This window comes from Hylaeus volcanicus, chromosome 3 (assembly GCF_026283585.1).
Source record: "Hylaeus volcanicus isolate JK05 chromosome 3, UHH_iyHylVolc1.0_haploid, whole genome shotgun sequence".
Lineage (NCBI taxonomy): Eukaryota > Metazoa > Arthropoda > Insecta > Hymenoptera > Colletidae > Hylaeus > Hylaeus volcanicus.
Window position 1 is genome coordinate 7,252,855 of NC_071978.1, and position 21,195 is coordinate 7,274,049.

Sequence of the window (21,195 nt, forward strand, 5' to 3'; positions counted from 1 at the left end):
AATGCGAGTTGTTTCTGGAATATTTTTCTTGGAAGTTATTAAAACAATTACAACGAGTGCAGTGGCAGTAAAAACTGCTGTAAAATATGTATGCTGTAACCATCACTAAAAAATTCATAACTGGCCTCCGTTTAACAAAAACGGATTTCGGAATTTACGTTATATCGCATAGTAAATAGCTCCATCTCGTAGACTTTCTTTATAGGAGAAATTATTTATTCCTGATTTCACGTGTCTTAGGAGGCAGTTCAATAGTACATGTGATAATATGTGTCACAAATAAGATGGAGAGTTCGTGGTGAGTGACACACTGTTATGTCCGTGGCATACATGCTAGCGTTCTTAACACATCCGATCAATCGAAACACGCAAAGCATTACAATGCAATTTCAGGCGATGACATTTATCCAACGAAGAATTGCTACTATCTAGTACAGTGTTTCGGTAGGATGAGGTATAAATCTCCATTCTGTCTATGAATAACCATTAAAACTCGAGAGGACCGAAAGTAATTATCTCATGTTACTGGAACGGAAGCAGCATAATCTTGTTGTATGGATCCAACTCAAATATTTCAGAACGTCTTAATTAAAATAGATGAAGACGAATATTTTTCAAGGTATCTCTAGTTGGTACATAGAAGAATTGCAAGGCTTTAAAATGATTAATCGCGCTGTATAACTCCTCAGGGCACGCGACTTAAAATTAAATTTATTATAACTTCAGATGGTTGAAAATAAATATGTTTCGAGGTGATAGAAGAATTGCAAGGACCCAAAATAATGAATCAATCTGTACAACTGATAGAGGCACGAGATTTAAAATTAATACAAGCTCAAACTTTGAATAAAATTTTAAAGGAACTCGAAAGGTGGGTCAGTTTCTAATCCACCCCCTCTTAAAAAAAAGAAAAACGTTTCCAGTTCGTATTTAACCACGTCTCTCCAACTTCGGCGACGACAGAGATACTTCTTACGGGATAGTCAGATAATGCTCGGAAGAGCGTAATTCTCGACGCTACATAGCCGCGTTTAGTCGGGGAACTCACACAGTTACCCATCGGCTGGTGCGCGCGCGAGCGTGTAGTGAAAACGTAAACATGGCCGCGGAGAGTAGCGAAGGTTTGCCAATATCTCCGTCCGAGAAATCGTTGTCAGGTAGCATGGTGTCCGAGGATAACGAGAAAACCGTATCGCGATCGCCGTCGACTTATTCGATACGGGAGGACAAGTGGCCGGATCTGGTTGTTTCGAGGCCTAGAAAACTGGACGCCTGGTGGTTGCCGAGACGTGAGTACATAGCGCCATAGCTGCATGCTTTTCGATCCGTTTTAGGCGGGCGTTTCAAACGCTTCCAACGTCCGTCCGTCAAATGCGCGTGAATCTTCCGTGTCCCGGTCTCGTATCTGCGCGCACACACGTTGATTTCACTTTATTGCATCGAGAAACGCCTACTCGGCGAGTTGTACCATGCCACGTCATCAATTACAATATCACTTATATATAGACTCAACGACGCCGAGAAGATAGGTTGTTTACCTCGCGTTACGAATTACTACGCGATTATCAGACTCCCGATTAAACGCCGACAGCGATAAGCTTGAGTTAAATGAATAAATCTGTGGTTTCCACTAAATGCATAATTAATTCGAGGAAAGATTGGTTGTTTTTTTTTAAAATGGTGAACAGCGGAACTTGAGGTCCCACGATAACCCCTGAATGTTCATTTTTCTATGGTAGAAAATACATAGAAGTTCTATGAATATGTAATGTGTCATTTTCATTTACTTGATTTTTTTTTTATTGGTTATATCAGCTTGACTCGGTTTACTGGGAGAGCGATATGTAACCGAGTATATTTAGGTTAGGGTGTTAAGCGGTTAATAACGTGATACCGGGTACGCGAGAGATTGTTTACAAAGTTGGACTTGAATTAAACAAATGTTACGCGGTTGAATGAATTGATACATGTGTATAGGAGATATTTATACCTTCACGAATAAATAGAAGTCCTTTCGGAACGATTGTACGTGTAATGTCTTTTATAATTTACGGCTGATTACGGCCTTGTGAATCTAATCATAGAATACAACACTAATTACGCAAAGCCCGGTAAGTATATGCGATTCACTCTAATGTCCGGATCTGTTCGTATGTATACAGGGTGTAACCACAGTATAGTAACAAAAATGTAATTTAGTATAAGGACTAATGACCTTGGAATTAAAAAAAAAAGGTAGTTTCAGGACAAAGCCATATTATTTATGTATATGTAAAAACTGTTATGACACAGAACAGTTTGTAAACGAGAGAGAAACCATAATGGGATCGAAAAATATATTTAATGATAAACGTCCAATGACTGAAAGAATTATTATTTTATATAATAATTCTACTTTAAAAGTCGTTAAATAAAATTTTCGAGACACTGGTACCCACGAAAATAACAAAAGTAAGTGAAATGATCCTCTTATCATGATCTACATGATCGACGTCGTCAGATCGCCGCTAGTTGGCAGCACCTATCAGTCGCTGCCCGGAGCGCGCATATTGATTATCGTAGGTGGAGGCAACGTCGGCGGGAGAATCAATATTACTTTTCACCGGTTTGCTCGCCATTTTCATCGTGATATTTTTCGAGTAACGTACAACGTACGAATCACGCGTGCCTCCTCAACGGTGGATAAGAATTTACGGTTGTTTCGTTAATTAAAATTACAACAGTGCGACGCCAGGCTACGATGTAGTATCAACCGAGTGCCAGCGATCGTTTTTTTCCCGCTTACGCCAAGGTTTCTTTTCTGTCGCTTCTACCGCAGTGTCTATATTTAAATTTCTACGTACTCGAATGAATGTAACGTTTCGTTGACATCCGCATCGAGTCAACCGACAGCAACTTCTCGAACAAGGATTCAATAACGTAAACAGATCTACAGTGACTAAACAATTAAAAACTCATCAACAATTCACTGTGCAACGAGTTATTTATTGGGCATATCATCAGCTGATCAGGGCCATCGAGTTGGTCGAGACAGAAGAAGATTCAGTTGAAGACTATTGAGGAATCCAGTTACTGTTTATCAGAGAATATCAACTGCTCTGCGAAGGAAATACCTTGGTAATATTGCTGCATTATCCAGTGGGACGAGCAAGTGATCGTTATCAACGAGCTCGAATATCTGGGACATCCAGAACCCCATTTTTTGGGGTACCCAAACATTCAGCTAGAACCCCATCTGAGATAACTATAATTTCACCTGAAGGGTTCCATTGTTACGCACGGTCTTCTATGCGGCAAGAATCCCAGAACGGTCTGAAGATCAGGCCACCAGGTGACCACGGTGGGGTGCATCACGGAGGGATCATGCTCGAGGAGGACATGGCTGGCGCCCAGGACACGATATACCTGTGCAATTTCCGTGTGTCGGTGGACGGCGAGTGGCTGTGCCTGAAGGAACTTCAGGATGTCGAGTTCTCGTTGCAGGACTCAATGCAGCGGTCACCGTCGCCGCCTCTCGCTCTCAGTGGTATAAATCATCCTCATCATCACCATCATCACCACCGTCAGCAACAGCTTCCCGATCAGCGAGAGCTTCGCAATATAAATCCGCCAAGTCCACCGCCATTGCAGCACGTCTCCAGCTTGTGTTTGTACTCGATGTTCTTGCACTATCGCTTCACCTAACTCTCGTCGACTCGTTTTTTCTTGGGGACTTCGGGGCAGGAATCTGTCAGTGGTCGGTTAGGTTACTTTATTATCACAAGAAACAATCTTCATGAACAAGGTTTCATCAGAGGTTGAAAAACAATTATGATTTCTATAAGTTTCTAAAGATAGATTTTATAGAATTTTTGGATTGATTGGGTATCAGTGTTAAATTAGCAATTAATCCACTTATTGGGAAACTTCATTACTGAATGAATTTACATCAAGTGATATGAATGACCAAATTCTTCTGAATATAACTTCCAATAAGTTATATTTAAATGTCTTACCTGTTTATAGTATCAGTAAACATTGTGATTGGTGTACGTATACATCGAATAGGTCAGTCAAAGTAGTTTTTGGTGAAACATTGTCCATGAAAACTGTTTCAGTTATCGCTAGAACTGCCAACGTTCAATTCACATCTTTTATAATCACACTACTATATATTTAAGAATAGAAAGTAAAAGAGCATTCCAATTGGTACAATGTACCTAGTTTTCCATTCCAATAATTCTCACCAAAAATTGCAGCAAAAACGTTGCGAATAGTCTAGTAATTTTCTACCGAAGTCCAAAGTACATAAACTTGGTAGTTCTAGTATTAAACTAACCCGGACCAGTTCAACTATCTTTGCTGTCGATTGTAACATAGCAACTGATCTATTTTTCCACTTTCACTCTCTTTGACCTTGTCAATCGAGGCTATGGGGTCCTAAGTTCAATCTTCGAGGAAAGGACAACGTTAGGTTTCGTTTTGGATTGAGAAGCGTGCTGAGATTGATATACACTTTCGAAGGAGCATTGTTAAAAATGCAATTAACGGTATAGATGAACGTCGATGGTTTGTGTGCTAGGTGGAAGGAATATATTCGAGGTTTTCGAGGCATGTTCAAGTGACATGCAAAGTGATGAACTCGAGAGTGGACCGCGAAATGTGGCCCTTGTCGATCGTTGGAGCCACGTTGACGTCTACTCCCTTTGGTGCATCTTGTTCCTTCGTGCACTGGCATCCAAAAATAATATTCGTCCCTGGTCTCCTCACTTTTAGCATGTAAATGCACTACCACCTTTATCTAACGTTATGTGACTCTGCTACGTCTTTCGCTGTATTGGATGCACTATGAGAATTGTCTAAAGGTATTAAAGTTACACACGTTAGATTCATTTTAATAGTCGCCTAAAAATTACACTCTTCTCCTTGACAGCTTTTCTGAAGTGTTCAATAATTGCGACACGCTGTAATTTCACGAATCTTAACGTTGTCCTCTGTTCCAGTTTGACTGGGCAGAGTTAACTGATATCAGATCATCCCATAAGTAATTCAGCTTTTTCGTCAAAATGGATCAGACAGTTTTCAGTTAACGATCGAAGAAGATTTCCCTCGTGCTCTGCTATTCATTTTCTTCTTTTTACTAATTTCTTATCTCCCTTTTATGCATTTATTTTTAATATGTCTAAAGAAAGTTTCATCACTTCCATGTTCGACGTTCGAAGAAATCTTTTGTAGTATTGACTTCAAGACTAACCATTGTCTTCGCTGTCTAATGTTTCTCGTGTGGAATAACACCTCTTATTTCGTTTCCACTGTAAATCGATTAAACGAACGTCTCAGTTGTCCTTTCATCATTTTTCTAGCGATGTTTCATTGTAAAATGAATCGAATTTAGTGTTTGAGCCAGTTAAACAATTGCTACTGTTGACTTCTGCTCAACAGTTGCTCGTAGAATGTCTCCATCCGCTAATACGAATTCTCCTCTTCAAAATTCCAGTTTCCTGTAATGGAGCCATTTTTGAATTGGCTTATGCTAATGACGTCACTTGCCGTATGTTTACTGTCGCTGCATGTACTTTTTTTTTTAATTCGTACTGCGTAACCGAATGTGCTCTTTCGTTTTAAATTTGTAAAAGAAGTAAAGCTTGTATCCGTAAAAGTCTGGCATTGATCTAAAGTCTTTATTTACACTAGTTATTGTATCAAATGGATAGGTGTGTGTCACTACCGTAGTTCTTTAAAAAAGAAAAAAACTGTATTATTTATGGGATGACATCATACTAATAGGGGTGATTCAGAGATAGATACACCCTTTTTTAAGATTCGGCTGAAACTGTACGTGCTGTTTCACGATCAATCGTCATTTTAAGCGTTAGTGACAGAACTTTCATTTTTTTCCACTAATTGTAAGATTTGAGAACGCTGGAATTAATTTCCTGGTAGATACTGCGACTATCCGATATTCTGAACTATTATATTTTATTACGGACTTTTAATCAATGTATTTTCTGAAAATTTCTTTAACACGATTGTCAGGTTGTTTTTGCACTCTATCAGCACAGTTATTTTACGTTGCGCTTCGTCGATACTCGCATTCATAAAAATTCATCGCCATACCCGCCGGGAACAGCGGACTTGTTCGATAATATTTCAGTGAAAAGGACACGAACAATAATTGTCGCAAATACGATAACTCGATGCACGAGGACAATTGTATTTTTTGGTCTTCCAACTGGAACAAGAACCTGTTGTTTTTGCAGCACGGGATCCGGTCATCATCGAAAGGAGCAATCTCGTTAATATATCGAAGCTGATAGTCAAGGAGCTGATCGAAACTTCCTTGAAATATGGTCGAATGCTGGACTCCGATCACATGCCGTTGCAACATTTTTTCATCGTCCTCGAACACGTGCTTAGGCACGGTCTGCGACCAAAGAAGGTAAATGTCACCTTCGAAACATCGGTCGGTCCATTTAGCCACACGAAAATGGCACTAATAGCCGATTACCTTCGATTTCAGGGTCTCCTTGGACCCAAGAAGGAGCTTTGGGATATACTTCAGCTCGTTGAGAAGTATTGTTCCGAAGCGCAGGACATTACGTCCAGTATTCGTGATCTACCTACCGTTAGGTATAATCATACTTTATTTCTTGCCTTTGCTTAGATAATTATTCACATACAGAGAAGTTGCAACGACTCTACTCAGGATTCAATGACTTATTAATGTCAAAGTGTAAATGTAATGTTTGGAGTCTGACTGCAATTGTGAGTGATTGATATAAGGCATAGGACAATCCACTAACGTCAAAGAATAAAATTAGTGTATAGAATTTTGCAGCAATTGAATGAATTGAAAGTGGTGCTGTTTGGAAAGCAAACTTAGAAATTAAATTATTATTTTATTATTAATTAATATATTATTTTTTTTATTTTTGTCCTATACATACGCTATATCATACTACAGCACCACATAGTCAGTAAAACTATTCGTTAATAAATGCAAAAGTACATGAATGTTATTATAAAAGCAGCAGGGATATAGTTTTCTGAGTTTCCCTCACTCTTGCATTCTTTAGCTCTTCGAAGTTAGGTGGGCTAAAAACTATCCCATCTTTTGCTTAGGTTTGCAATTTTATTTAAAGTTTTTCATTCATGTAACAATATTATGAATTAACGCTAAAAGTACAATAAAGCGGAATCAGAAATGTATACAAGTCAAAACGCGTTAGCAAGGTGCTGACACTGTTCTTCTGTACAACTTGAATTTATTTTTCTTTTATAATCGCGAGCCTCAAAGAGTTAATTATGTTTCCATAAAAGTCTGCACAAACTCCAAGGTCCAAGAACGTCCTCTGACAATCTGTAAGACCTGGTTCTCGTATTTTTTTATTTTCAACGATAAATCGAATCTCCTCGAATCTCTCTGCTCGTCTAATTCTCTACTCGTCGCGTTTCCAAGAAGAGTCAGGTCAGATTGGGACATTTTCCAGGACCGCAATGGGTAGAGCGCGAGCATGGTTGCGTATGGCACTCATGCAGAAAAAGCTGGCGGATTACTTGAAAGTTCTGATCGATCACAAAGAAGACATACTATCCGAGTACTTCGAACCAGACGCTCTAATGATGAGCGAGGAGGCAATCGTCATAATGGGCTTGTTGGTGGGCCTCAACGTGATCGACTGCAACTTTTGTGTAAAGGTCAGTACCCCCATCGACCCCGTGACGATCACGTGGCATTCCGCAAGGCCGACTTCGAAGAGTGAAATTGATTGCAACTGTTGCGACAGGAAGAAGACCTTGATTGCCAACAGGGCGTAATTGACTTTTCGCTGTACTTGCGTAACAGTAATCACATACCTGGCGAATCTCCGGACGAAGAGGTGGAGAACGACAACATGACCACGGTTCTCGATCAGAAGAACTACATAGAAGAATTGAATCGACACCTAAAGTAATCATGTTTTACCTAATCGCGACTACGGTCTTGGAATTATCTCGACGTCGTGGAAATTGTATTTTCTCCATCGATTTCAGCGCTACAGTGACAAATCTTCAAGCCAAAGTGGAATCCCTGACGACGACAAACGCTCTCATGAAGGAGGATCTATCGATCGCCAAGAATAATATACTATCGTTGCACGAAGAGAACAGACAGTTAAAGAAAGAACTGGGAATCGAGGTGAAAGACACGAACGAGGTACGAATTTTGCTTTCAGAGTTCTCGCCGTTCCGAGGACGTTTCGTTGAATAGGGGATTGTTTTCGTTCCAGAACGGGAAACCGCCGATTAAGATCACGGAAACCACGGCGGAAATCGAGGAATTGAGGAGTAGGCTGGAGACTGAAAGGAAAATGCGACAGGATGTGGAGAAAGAGTTAGAATTACAGGTGGAGGAGGATTTTTAATGTAGTATTCGATGTCGAAGCTGGGAAGGTTTGACAAATTAATTTTCTTCGTACAGATTAGTATGAAATCCGAAATGGAGGTGGCTATGAAATTGCTGGAGAAGGATATTCACGAGAAACAAGACACGATCATATCGTTGCGGCGGCAGCTGGACGAGATCAAATTAATTAACTTGGAAATGTACAAAAAGCTACAGGTGACGACCAGTAATCTTTTGTATGCTAATCGTGGCGTGGTATGCTTCGTGATGTCTGTACTTTTGCTTCGTTAGAATTTCTGATTTATACATATTATACAATTGCAAGTAATTTATGGTTTTGCACAAGCATCCGCATTAAAATGAAAAATTCAGCTCGAAAATTAATTACGATGCATACCCTCGCCGCGATTATGCTTACCTGTTGCACAATGTTGATTCTTACCTCGCTATCGTTGCATGCCTCAATGATTTCACGGTTAATTCCATTCACCTTTGTTTTTAATTCGATCAGTTTTTCAGATTTTCTTTTTAGCGAACCTTGTCGATTCCGCTTAGAACGTTTATTCTTTCGAGATATCTTCCGCCACTAGGGGTCTCGGTTAGACTTAGCAAATTCCTTGTTTTCTGGACGTGTTTCCATTATAGGAGTGTGAGCACGAATTAACGCAGAAAGGCGAAATGGTGAGCCGGCTGCATGCGAAGACAAATCAAATCGGCAAGATCCTGCATAACCTCGAGAAGTACAACCACCTGATGAAGGACGGGGAGAATATGCGTAGCCCCACCACGCCGAGTAGTGTCTCTAAATCGATTCTTAATAAAACTAGCCCAACGTCGCCGCGCGGTTGCCCGTCGGCGGACATTGTTCACATCGGGGATCAGCAGCATTTTTCTAACAATAAACAACAGCCAACGAGTAGCCAACAGAAATTTGCTAACAAACAGTCACCTTTTAATAGTTTCCAACGACCCAATAACGGCCAACAGCGGCAACCCTCGAATAGCCAGCAAGATCCGCCAAATAACAATGAACGAAAAAAGGCTGACAGCCCCCAACAAGGCCCTAACGACAACAAACAAACAAAGTCTGATTACAATTCGGATCAGAGCAAATGCAACGGCGAGATTCCTGTGGAAGCCTCGGCGACACAGGAGCAATCGGATTTGTAAAAGGGCTTCGTCTCTCGAGAGTGGTTTTTATATTATACACCTTGAAACTTCGTTTAATATCTTCATCAACTGAGCGCGTGCGAAGAGCAACAATTTCTTTTATACACAGGATGTTTCTGAAATGTTCAATAATGTTTTGAAAAATTTTTCATGTAGGTACTAATATGAATTCAACGTGAATTATGCGTACAATTTATTTGATCCTTTTTATTAACATTTACTCGAGGGCTTGAGGTCGTTTATCTTCCCCTTTTGGTGGAATATTTAATAAATTTAACTTGATGTATTAGTTCATCTCATAAGTTCGTGTCGCAGATTGTGTTTACATTTATAAAAAAAAAAAGGCACAGAAATTTTATAACATCGTTGGACTTTCCAGAAGCATTATTTGACACTAAACAAAAATATATCAAATTATTACTTCGAACGCTCGCACGGAGCAGAACTTTACGTGTCTGGGAATGCATAGAAAATTAATGAAAATTAATTGAGATACTTGACGGTTAATAATCTAATAATCCATGCGTTGGTAAGCTTCAAATGGAATGTCTGTCAAGGTGTGATCTGATTGAGACACTCTATATAATTAGCTGTCCTCTGTTACTACATAATTACGCTGTTAATGAAATTGCTATTATATACACAGAACTATTGAAGACAATAATGTCGAGTAGAGGTTTTTATTGTACTATGCTATAAACTTAAATTGCTAAATGTTTTATCTTCCAATTTGGATTCATTACGTTCGTTGTTCTGTACAGAGTGTCTTGGGTGCTTGATTCAAGTACACTGTGGGATTAGTGATGTATTTGGACGAAGATATTGGTTATCCTGTAATACTTGCAACACTCATTCTTTTTTGCAGGATTTATCGTTGACTGTTGCCGCGTTACGAGAGTAAATAAATTCATTTATACGTATTGCAGTTTAGACAGGATGATTGATATTCTTTTCGAAATTTTATTAACTGAGTTTGAACTCGAGTCACTATAAAAGTGATCGGAAGAAAGCTCACATTGCATGCTTCTTCGACTAATTTATATTACGATACAATTTCTTATGTCGTTCTAATCCTTTTGGAAGGCTATTTTACACTTGACACTACTATACTACCACAGGCTGATGTGCAATTGTAAACTGTATATGCAAATCATATTTATAAAAACATTGTGCGATTTCAGGGCTATTCTTAGTCGAGAAACACAACAACTTTTTGTCTGCTTTTTACTGAAAAAGAATTTATTTCAGGAGTGTGAAGGCTCACTTAAGCATAAAACAGAACTGATCACTAAATTGGAGGCTAAGACGCTATCGATGACTGAGACCATCCAAAAAATGGATGAAAAGTATGTTTATTTGTCTTTCATTAGTGTTAGTTATTTCATAAGCACGACTGATCCACCAGTCTTAGGTTACACTCAAAGCGTTTGCTACCTTGTTACTTGAACATTCTCATGCTTCGATTGTCTACACTTCATATTTGCATAACATTTGGGCTCATTATTTCGTTCCACGATTGTATAATTTTCTAATCGCATCGAAACTTTTCTGTTCATCCTTGGAATTATCGTTTCGAGGCTTTATAAGTTTCAATTGCGTACAATTTTGTTGACATGGTTCCTTCTATTAACATTTTAAAAACTACAAAGGATATAAAAACAAAAAGATTATGATATGATATGATGTTATTTAAGCTTCTAATTTTAAATTTGTAACTTTATATTTCGGATTCCATATTTTAAATTTTTTATATTCCGCTCAAAATATAATACGTTCCATTTTGTATTTACGCGACGACATAAACATTTATCTATGTAGAATCGTACGTAGTTTTAAAAATGTTCATCGAAAATTTCGCAAAAGATCGCTTTATTAATGTTCTTAATCCGAAAAAGTCTTCTTATACTTTCTTTGTACTCTAGTGGGTCATTTTCTGTGACGTGCCTCAAACAGTATAGCTACACAAAATTGACAAAAATACTAAATATCACAAGAATATCCGCGTTAAAGATTTTAGCATTTACGTACAAATATAATCGTTACGATAAGGGATTTTCTATAACCGTCATTCGATTCACGGGTCGCTGTATCGAAGACCGATAACGATACACGCTAGATGGTTGTAGCTAGAGGTTATTTATTTTTTACGTAGGCGTCGCGAACCGCGATCGGATTTAGCGTAGATTTAGCCGTGACACGCATTAGAAAACAAATTGACGTTAACGGGGATGTTGGCAAACCTTCACTCAACGGCTAATTCGATTGACATATTACGTCTATGTATAAATATTAATGTTATAGAGGTATTCACGTTTCTCGCAATAATTGGTAGATTTATACCTCGTCGATAAACCGCTGGAACGAATTATAATAACGATGCTAGCGAACGTATGACACGGAGCTGTCAGGCTGTCATATTGATTAGGCTCTTGTGTGAAATGTACATTTTTCTTTATCTTTTTTTGGCATCGATTCTACGTCAATTATGCGATTCGCGATGTACCATCCATCAGGAGTTAAATTGACAGTGTAGAATGTATTTCAGGAACTGACTTGCGATCATTTCCACCAGTTTCGTTCTCTAGATTTCCCGTGTGTGTTGACTCGACCATTTTTCATCGCTTTTCGGTTCCCATTAGTCGCAACAATCGTGTTTGAACGTTCTTCATCGTTACGTGTACCGTCTGTGCGTCTAAAAAAAAAAAAAAAATAAATAAAAAAAAAATAAAAAAACGGTACGACCGTTCATGTTCGCCAAGACTTACAGAGTAAACGTGCCATACTCTCTTTACGAATATAACTATGTGTAAGCATCGAGCAATGGTCGTTATAATGCACCGATACACTACGTGTGCTTGTACCAACGCAGCGAAAATAAATTTATGACAGAAAATAGTTTGCATTTGATTACCCTCAGATCATCATCGTTCGAAAATGGGGTGGAGAACCTCTTTTCATTCGAAGATCTTTTGGCCCTGTGTCATTATTCACTTTGTGTAAAATGATTTTTCTCTTTTCTTCCTATCTCCCCACTGTTTCTACACGTACAATTTAATACAATTATTTATCGAAGAGAACTCAAACGCGAGGCCAAAATGTGTATAAACAAATGTTTGTCCCTCACTACACCTTGGATTTAAATTACGCTTCAATACTTACTTAAAGAGTGTGTTTACATATTCCATCGCATGTCTACAAACACTTGCTTTACTTTACTAATTAAACTGAACCATTTCTGTATGTTTCTCATTTCAAGCAGGTCTAAATTATTCACTTCTCAAAAGTCTTAGTCTATACGTTTCATGTGTAGAATAATCTCGAAAATTAATTACGCAGAAAATAAATACGTGGAAATTACGAAAAGGAGAAACATTATGATTGCCTTTTCGATGTAATTTAATTAAAGTGCACGACGTTTGTGAATGTACAAGATATGATTACAATTATAATTGCACCTTGTGCAATTTATACGCTGAGATTCAGACAATTAGAATATGCAAAAGGATGTAGGTTCTCCATCAGGTTCAGATCTACGACGAACGTGTGCCTTCATTTGTTAAACCCATTTTCGAAACGAGTAAAATGATCTAAATCTTTTCGTTTGTTTACAACTCCTATCTTTGAATTTACATAATCAATTAAATAATTGATAAAATTTAATTTGTAAGTAAATTAAAAGGTAATATAAGTTGAATAATAAACCCGTTATATGTACTTATTATTGTTTCGTTTTCATTTTCGATGAAATATAATGTTTAAAATAACGAGCAAGGTAAGTTAAAGTTTCGCAGCGTTAATGATCGGATGTCGAATTCAAAGAAAAATAAACGAGCGAAGGGATCCAAACTCTTGCCGAATTTGCCCAAGGATTAGGCATAGAGCCATTAAAAAAACATTCCAGCAGTTTCTTCGGTTCGATAATGATATTCAGTCATGAATAATCATAGACAGAGTTTCGACGAGACTTCCAACGAAGTTGCAGATCTTTGCTTTTGTAACTTCCTTACGGTTATAAAGCTTAATATTTCTGCAAGCTCAAGCAGAAAAACTGCACCGAAACGAATCTCGTTTAAACGAATGACTGCGTCGGTTATTATAGTACTTAACCAATCCTTTATATTTCTCGCGATGAATTTAATTTGCACGGTTTTGTTAATTTGTTACAGCAATTAGATGGTGTAACAGATTAGTAAGGTCATTTGAATTAAATAAAAAAATGATCGCAAGCCAGGACTTTGAATATACATTCCTCGCATGGAATTGAAGTAGATTGGAATCTCCTGATTACGCTTATAATAATGGATATTTTAGAAATAGTTGATAAATTAAAGTTCGATGTTCAAATATAAAAATAAAAAATATAAATAGTAAAATAAAATATATGGTTAGTGGGTTATTTTTTAATATAAATTTAAAGTGATAATCACAGTTTAACGTTTTCGTATAAACGAGTTTGCATTACTTTTTAATTGATAGGTGTTCTTTTCATCCATTTTTGTTTCCAACTTCGAGACTCATTAACTGTGCTTCGACTGTTTCATCGCTTAACCATCCTCGCAAGTCAGCATCGATTCGACAAACCCATTCCAATTCAATCGAGAAGCATACGTAAGGTAAAGGTACCAATAGTTGACCATGTAGCAGTAGTTGACACAATTGTAGTTTTCATTAGCCAATGCCATCGTTAATTTAATTTTTTAGGGGACGAACTAACCCTAAGGATTTCCAAAGAATACCTGACTTGTTTCAAAACTACTTATTATTTTCATCAAAGTAAACGGTTTATTTGACAATGCTTCCACTATTGCTTAAAGTATTTATAAATATATTAACTCCATTAATATTGCATGAGATCGACTACTTATTTAATAAAAAAGAGGTTAAGTCTAGCTGAACGAGTTAAATAACATCCATTGTTAGTTCGACATCATTCCTGGTCATCCTTTCATAGTCTTGCTTCTTTTAAACAGTATTACATGCCATCCACTGAACTATAGATGTAGACGAGCCTCAGGAATTTTATTATACTTGTTAAGCTGTATTATATTACTTCTCGATGCATGCATCTAAATTGTGAACTTGACCCTTTATCGATTTCATCGCTGTCTTCAACCGACCACCAGTCTCACTATAAGTGTCTTAACCCTTGGCTTGTCTCAACTCCACCAATCACTTGTTCATGCTGAAGACATCGCCTCAGGGATCTTATTAAACTTCTCGAGCTATACTAGAATTTTCGATGTCAGCAGGTGTCAACTACCGAAGCATGTCTGGGTTTTCGCAGAAAATTTTACATAATTACGTACTCCACGTTTGGTAAGTTCAGTGTATTCACGCGATACTGGGACAGTAGAAATAATTGAGATAATTCCAGATCTAAAATAGACGCACATGATGTAATCCTAACACGCGAAATCCACTTTGGCGTATTGAACTAAGTAAAAGCATTTTCACATTTTCAGAGTTCGATTAGAATCATTTTTATAACTTTGAAACAAAGTTTGATAGGGTACTGGTGCCCTCAATTTTCTGGTCAAGCCAGAAAAATTGATACGTTAGATTTTAATAAGGATTGATTTCAGTTCGTGACATAAAAAATGTTCTATAGAAAAGATTGATTAATAAACAAAAATGTAGATGGAACGTGGTATTTCGTTATGCATCTTCGTTATTTCATCGTTTTTAAATTGTATACATGGATATCTTTTTATTCTATTCTTTCCAAATTTTAGCGATGCTTTAGCGATGATTCAGAAAGAAAGAAAATTCATATACATACAACTTTTGTGTACTCGATCGAACTCTCACATAGGTTACACCTTGTGCGAATTTTTCTGACGAATTTCTCTTAAACGGTCAACTACTGGTACGCTCACCTTGAACGATCATTTTCATTCATTTTCTCGAGCACATTGGCTATGCCGAGACATCATCCTCAGTTTTTCGCGAATCGCGAGAGAGCGGTCCTTGTTTGACGGTTAAGTGCCAGCGGTTTGACTTAATCAGGTGCAAGGAAATGGACGGCGTGAAATCTGGAGCGGAGGAGAGGGTGAGGATTTTGGGGGCTGAAGCGGCCGAAAGGGAGGCGAGGACGAACGGGGTTGAGAGGGAATTGCTAGTCGAACGTGAATGGAGGACCTCCTTGCAGGAAGCATCGATTTCCAGCGCGGAGAAGATCTCTCAATTACACCAGGAGATTGATCAGCTGCGGCGGGTGTCCGAGGTACGTTCCTCCGTTAAATGTATGTACAAGGTGATTCCAAAGTACGCTGGAATCTCTATAAATGCTAGCTCGATACTTGCAGTCTTGTATTCCTTGCATTCTGTTGCCAAGTGGAAGGAATGGTACTCCCAATGGATTATTAACCTAACCTGTCAGTGGTTACAGGTGGACGTTACAGCTGAGGAAGACAGGTCCTCGTTACAATCGAGAAAATTTAAAAGACAATAGGAAAAACGTCAGAGGGAAACACTATTCATTTGGAAGGTGCAAATGTAATAAGGAGACGATTATTAATGGGAATGATTGTGTCTTTTTAGTAATGAATCTTAAAATTGCTATTTAATAATTTCATTTTTATAATTCTCGTGCATCAGTTTCGTGGATTTTAAAGAAATTATTCTTGTAAATCAGCATCCAATAATTTCACACGAAAAATATTGTAATCGCATCAGAAGGATATAAATATTTTTAAAAATCTTGAATTTTCAACTTTTTTTATCGTCTAGTACTTTCCCCAATTTTATTTTTACATCAAATTGGTTTATTATTGAAGACTGATGTCTGACCATACTACAAGTGAAGCTTATGGAAATATTCTTAAAAAAAACTGAACATCATCTATGCTCTAAATAAAAGCATCGTTCACTTTTCAAGTCCGAATCGCTTTTATAATAATATTTGAATAATTTCGTCCAAATAGGGGCTACATTTCCCTGAATGATAGAAGTTTGCAGTTTAGTCACGTAGAGTAAAGTTTGTTCGTAATAGCTACGCGAAATCAGTGAAATGGCAGGAGTGAATCAATTACAGGGGTCTTTTATTCAGTTCGATTTCGCGTATAAAGACTCAATCCTCCATTACACGAATTTCAGTTAATACTTTTGTTAATTGTTGGAAATTAAACCATGACGTTCTCCTAGACGATCTAACATATGTTCCTGATACATACATTCTTCTGTTAAGAGAGACACGTCGATATTTCACAGTAATTGAAAATTAATTAAAATCATCTAAACAGATCTTAATATATGAAATTCTATAGCCAGGAGTAATTTGAGGAACTCGTTTTTGTTATTAAGGATTATCAGCATACTATTTGAAAGTTTAAACTCTACTCGATCGTGTTGTATTTCCTGACATTCTTTAATCAAATCTTTTACTTTAAGGATCTCGTCACGAAAGTTGCATAATGGTGGCTATAACGAGTATATTATTCTCCATATTTTATACAATATTTTCGCATTCGTCCAAATTCTCACTTTCCTCCGAATTCCATTTGCCATAAGTGCACAAACATTCCCAGTTTGCTCACCAACAACCCCGCGAATCGATCTTTCCTCGCAGACGGTCGGTAGCCATCCTTTTCAGACACTTTCGTCGTGAATTTCGCCTCACTTTCTCGTCAATCTTTCAAAAGTTTCGCGACTCGCAAAATCGAATTCAACCCCCGTCGGTCGCTAATTGTCAGTTCGCAATCGCATTGTCTCCCGCCTAGGAGTCCAACATCTCCGATAACAACTAGTATCAAAGTACAAAACGGAAGAACGTACTTTCACGGCAAGTTTCCAGACGTTGCTCATGTAATTCTCAAGCCCCCTGGTGTCCCGGTGTTTCCAGAAATACCTGGCGCTGCAGGAGGAGCACTACGCGCTGAGGGACATCTGTACAGAACAGGAACGAACTCTGGAGGAACTTGGGGGACAATTGAGCACGGCCAAATTGGCGGCCGTCGAATTACGGGAGGCCGCTGACAACGCTCAACAGCTCCAGCAGCAAGAGGGTGCGGCGACCTGGGCGAGCGATCGCTTGGTCACCCATTGCAAGAGCTGCAACCGTGAGTTCAACATCACTCGTCGTAAGGTAATCAAACTTTTTAATTGCCCCCACGCCTTTCCATCTCGTGCACCCGCCTGCCGCCTCTTTCGTCCCAGGCCACGTCCAGAGACTCGGAGCCTGAATGTCCGTGGCTTAATCGTTCAATTATCCTTGCCAGTCTGCTGCCTGGAAATTACCGGTTCTACCGGTCCAGATTTCCTTCTGTTCAGGCTGGTGTCCGAATCGGACGTAGGACGAACCCCCGTACGCGACAGAACGACGCTGACGGCGTCGAGAGGTTTTATCGTCGGGCGTCGGTGCACGCCTTGCTTCGTCCAACTTGGACGTACTCGCGAAGTAAGGTATTTTTGGCAGTCGTGCTGATATTGCTGGAAATATTAATTTAATCATAGTCGTCGATGAGACCTTTAGATTTTCGTTCGTTTTCGTTCTCAATAGCTGTCGTTGTTCTAAGCTCGGAGAACTCAACATCTGTGCAACAAAAGAGTCCCATTTGGCGAAAGTGTCGATTTTCGTTGGGCCGCGCGCCATGTCACCACCTAAGTCCTTGGCCCCCGGTAAATAGCCGACTATTCACTCTTCTCAGCAAAGTTAAGTTTCCCGAAGAGACGCTGATTGGGTCTCGTACGAATGGCAAAATGTCAATCAGCGTGTCTCGTTGACTTACGGGGGTGGCAACCGATCGAAGGCGTGACGTACCGAGTCGTCTTCGGTTGTCACCCCAAAGGAAGGGTCGGCAGTCTACATCGAAATCTCTGGTCTAACGTTCGAGATAGAGAATCGCATGGCCATAGTTCGAGACAAAGAGTATTAATATCATTTACACGCGTTCGAATCAGTCACGCAAAATTAATTTGGCGCATGACGTTCCTTATCCACAGCGTCTCTTGAATGAGGGTAACGGGCCTTACAACCCCGGAGATTCTCTCGTAAGGAATCGCGTTGTGGACGGAATACGCCTCCTTCGACCTCGTCCACCTAACTCGAGCAGATCGAAATCGCGTGCACCGGTGAGAAGTTTGATGCACGACGGTTCTGTTATTAGAGACAAAGCCGGTGTATCGTTGTCAGGGGCTCGCAATTACAGGCGGGCTGTGCTTCTCGTTTGTTCGTGTTTTCTCCTTAGGCGTATCTCCGGGGTAATTGAATAGATCGGTGGACCGATTAGATTTTATCGGGATGGGCGAAAGTATCCGGGGTTAATTATGCAACGGTGGTTGACAGTTGCGCCGGAGAGAGGATGTAATTGCAAGCCCTAGGGGTTCTAGTCGTAATAGAAAAGCATTGGACGCGGTAATTAGTTACTGTAGTTTGACAATTAAAAGAAACTATATTGGAGCAGTTGATAACTGGTGGATATATAAGTTTATTTAGTTTTTGGACAAGTTTGTTGTCTGTGATTGATGAATGTACTCGGGATTGGGGGAAAATTGAATTCATGGAATTTTATTTACTTAACCCTCAGAGTACATGCTAATATACCGATATTTTACCAAATAATTTTAGTTTTCTCATAATTCTTAATTGTGAAATGTAATGTCTCTGATAACCATTAACAATATTGATGACGGTTGGCAGCACCATTAACTTTAAATATCTTAATAATCTTATACACAATATCATACACATTTCATTGACACTCTTAATTACACAGATTGATAAATAAACAAGTCGTAATCCCTTCTTTTCAACAGTTTAATTTCCTCACTGCCTACCACTTACCGCAGTAAATATTCCAAAGTGTACAATCAAAACGGTTAACATGTGATTAGCATTTTCGTTTTTCTCCCCCATGCTGGTTCGACTTCAAGTGGACTGTTCTCGTCGTGGTTGGTCACGAAATGGAAGTGTCGAGAAGCAAAACGATGTCTTTAAAACAACGAGCCTATCGAGAGGGGGAGCGTGCATCGGGGCGATCGCGAGCAGGAAAAAGTTGCAAAAGTTTCCGGTTTTTTCTCGGGGGCTGAATCACGCGGAGGCACGATATAAGCACTTAAAGTATTCAGCCAGATCAGATCGTTTCGAGGCGCAGTTGCGTGCATCGATAAGGAATGGCGGCGGGAGAGTGTATTCGTGCATTCGTCATACGGATATATGCCGCGGGAAAATTTATGTGCCCATGGATCTTATCGAAATTTCGTGGACGTGCACGATAGACACGATTTACTGGAGCTTCTTGACGCCAGCGCGCTAATGGCGCCGCCACCCTTTACTTTCATAAACGTGAAAGGAGGAAAAAAAGGGGGTAGAGTTGATTCGTTTCGAGCAATTTGTTACCACTGTTCGACCCGGTGCAAGGAAAGTTGTTTCAAGCAGGGATAGGATCGATTCGATTACCATTTGAAAACGTTCAATCAGAGCCCTCTGGTAATCATGTGAAGGCTTTCGGAAGCCAATGGTGGCGAAGAAAAATGTTGGTTTGTGACAGGATAACGAGTGTGTCGCGTTCGATGGCCGAACTTGTGCTGGTCCCAGACAGAGTTGGCTAAAATATTATTTCACGTAGTAAACAATTTACCTTAATTATCAGAATGCTAGTTTATTCGCTGCGATAAGATCTTAAAATGGTATTTAAAGATAGCATTTTACTTGAAAATTGGGGGATTGTATATTCAAATATTTATTTTGAGTTTATTCGGAATATTGCAGAAATAGAGTTATTATGCTATGTTTAAGGGATCAATTTTAGGATTTTTTTCGCTCGTAATCTCATTGTAGAAAAAAAAAGTTATCAGCGGCGATTATACAACAAAATTTTATCATTAAATGCGAATTTAATTCGATATTCGTACTATTTGATGAAAATGTAAAACCTATTGAGGATCGGAGCTAAAAATAATAAAACTGTGCAAATTTACCTTTCTCATACGATGAAATCACTAGAATTAAATGATTCCACCTCTATACCTCTGTGAAATGTAATAAATGTAATTATTCGATAAAAGGATTGAAACGTAAACGTAGGTATTCCTGACAATTTAATGGTTTTATTCTAATTATTCCAGAGAGGATGTCGAAATGATTAAAAGTTATATCCGTTCTCGTTATTAGCAGACTCGTTAGCGGAATTGTCGTTACAAATCCATGCTTCGAAAGTCTATTTCTTTGAAGGGATTGATGGGCTAGTCTGGGACTTGCAGGAAATAGGGTCGTTTATTGCAATCGTTTAGTGGCCAAAAAGTTTGATTACGGAAACATAATGCTACAAAAGAATTAAAAATGATTAACGACTGTAATTGGTTTACATTATGAAGGCACGAAGAATACTCGAACGCTGATACGAAAAAGTATTAATGCATATGTACCTGATGCGAATATAAAGTCTGATCTAATTTTATCGCCTGGAATATTTTCTCTAGTTTATATTTAATCTTTAAAATTTAACAGTTACCTTCTATCAAATATATCAAAGATATGTCGTTCCGCGAAGTCCACTAATTATACCCAACTGATTCTACCCTTTGGTCCTTTCTCGACAATTGACATCGCTGCAAAGTCCAGAGGCGCCCAGCCATCAAATGCTTCAGGTATACATTTACCTACAGTCCCGGGTAAGCCAGAACCCGTGTCGAATTGCATGTCAACAAAGTTAGACGACAGA

At 38.8% G+C, this 21,195-nt stretch overlaps 1 protein-coding gene across 5 annotated transcripts in view; it reads left to right on the top strand.

Moving 5' to 3' along the window:
* The first annotated feature begins 393 nt into the window (after nt 1-393).
* The window catches only part of LOC128874126 (protein RUFY3), a 30,125-nt gene continuing 9,323 nt past the window's right edge, over nt 394-21,195 (top strand). Inside the window, exons 1-12 of one of the 5 annotated variants that reach the window (XM_054118479.1) lie at nt 2,511-3,117; nt 3,263-3,646; nt 6,240-6,418; nt 6,500-6,609; nt 7,470-7,677; nt 7,767-7,930; nt 8,014-8,176; nt 8,250-8,366; nt 8,441-8,581; nt 10,784-10,881; nt 15,542-15,758; nt 17,376-17,618. In XM_054118479.1, coding sequence (XP_053974454.1) covers nt 3,289-3,646; nt 6,240-6,418; nt 6,500-6,609; nt 7,470-7,677; nt 7,767-7,930; nt 8,014-8,176; nt 8,250-8,366; nt 8,441-8,581; nt 10,784-10,881; nt 15,542-15,758; nt 17,376-17,618 — 1,998 coding nt within the window. In that variant the 5' untranslated portion in view covers nt 2,511-3,117; nt 3,263-3,288. Of the gene's footprint in view, nt 1,290-2,510; nt 3,647-6,239; nt 6,419-6,499; nt 6,610-7,469; nt 7,678-7,766; nt 7,931-8,013; nt 8,177-8,249; nt 8,367-8,440; nt 8,582-9,010; nt 10,928-15,541; nt 15,759-17,375; nt 17,619-21,195 lie in introns of those variants that run through there. The other 4 variants (XM_054118481.1, XM_054118480.1, XR_008456579.1 and 1 more) reach the window with 4 other exon arrangements.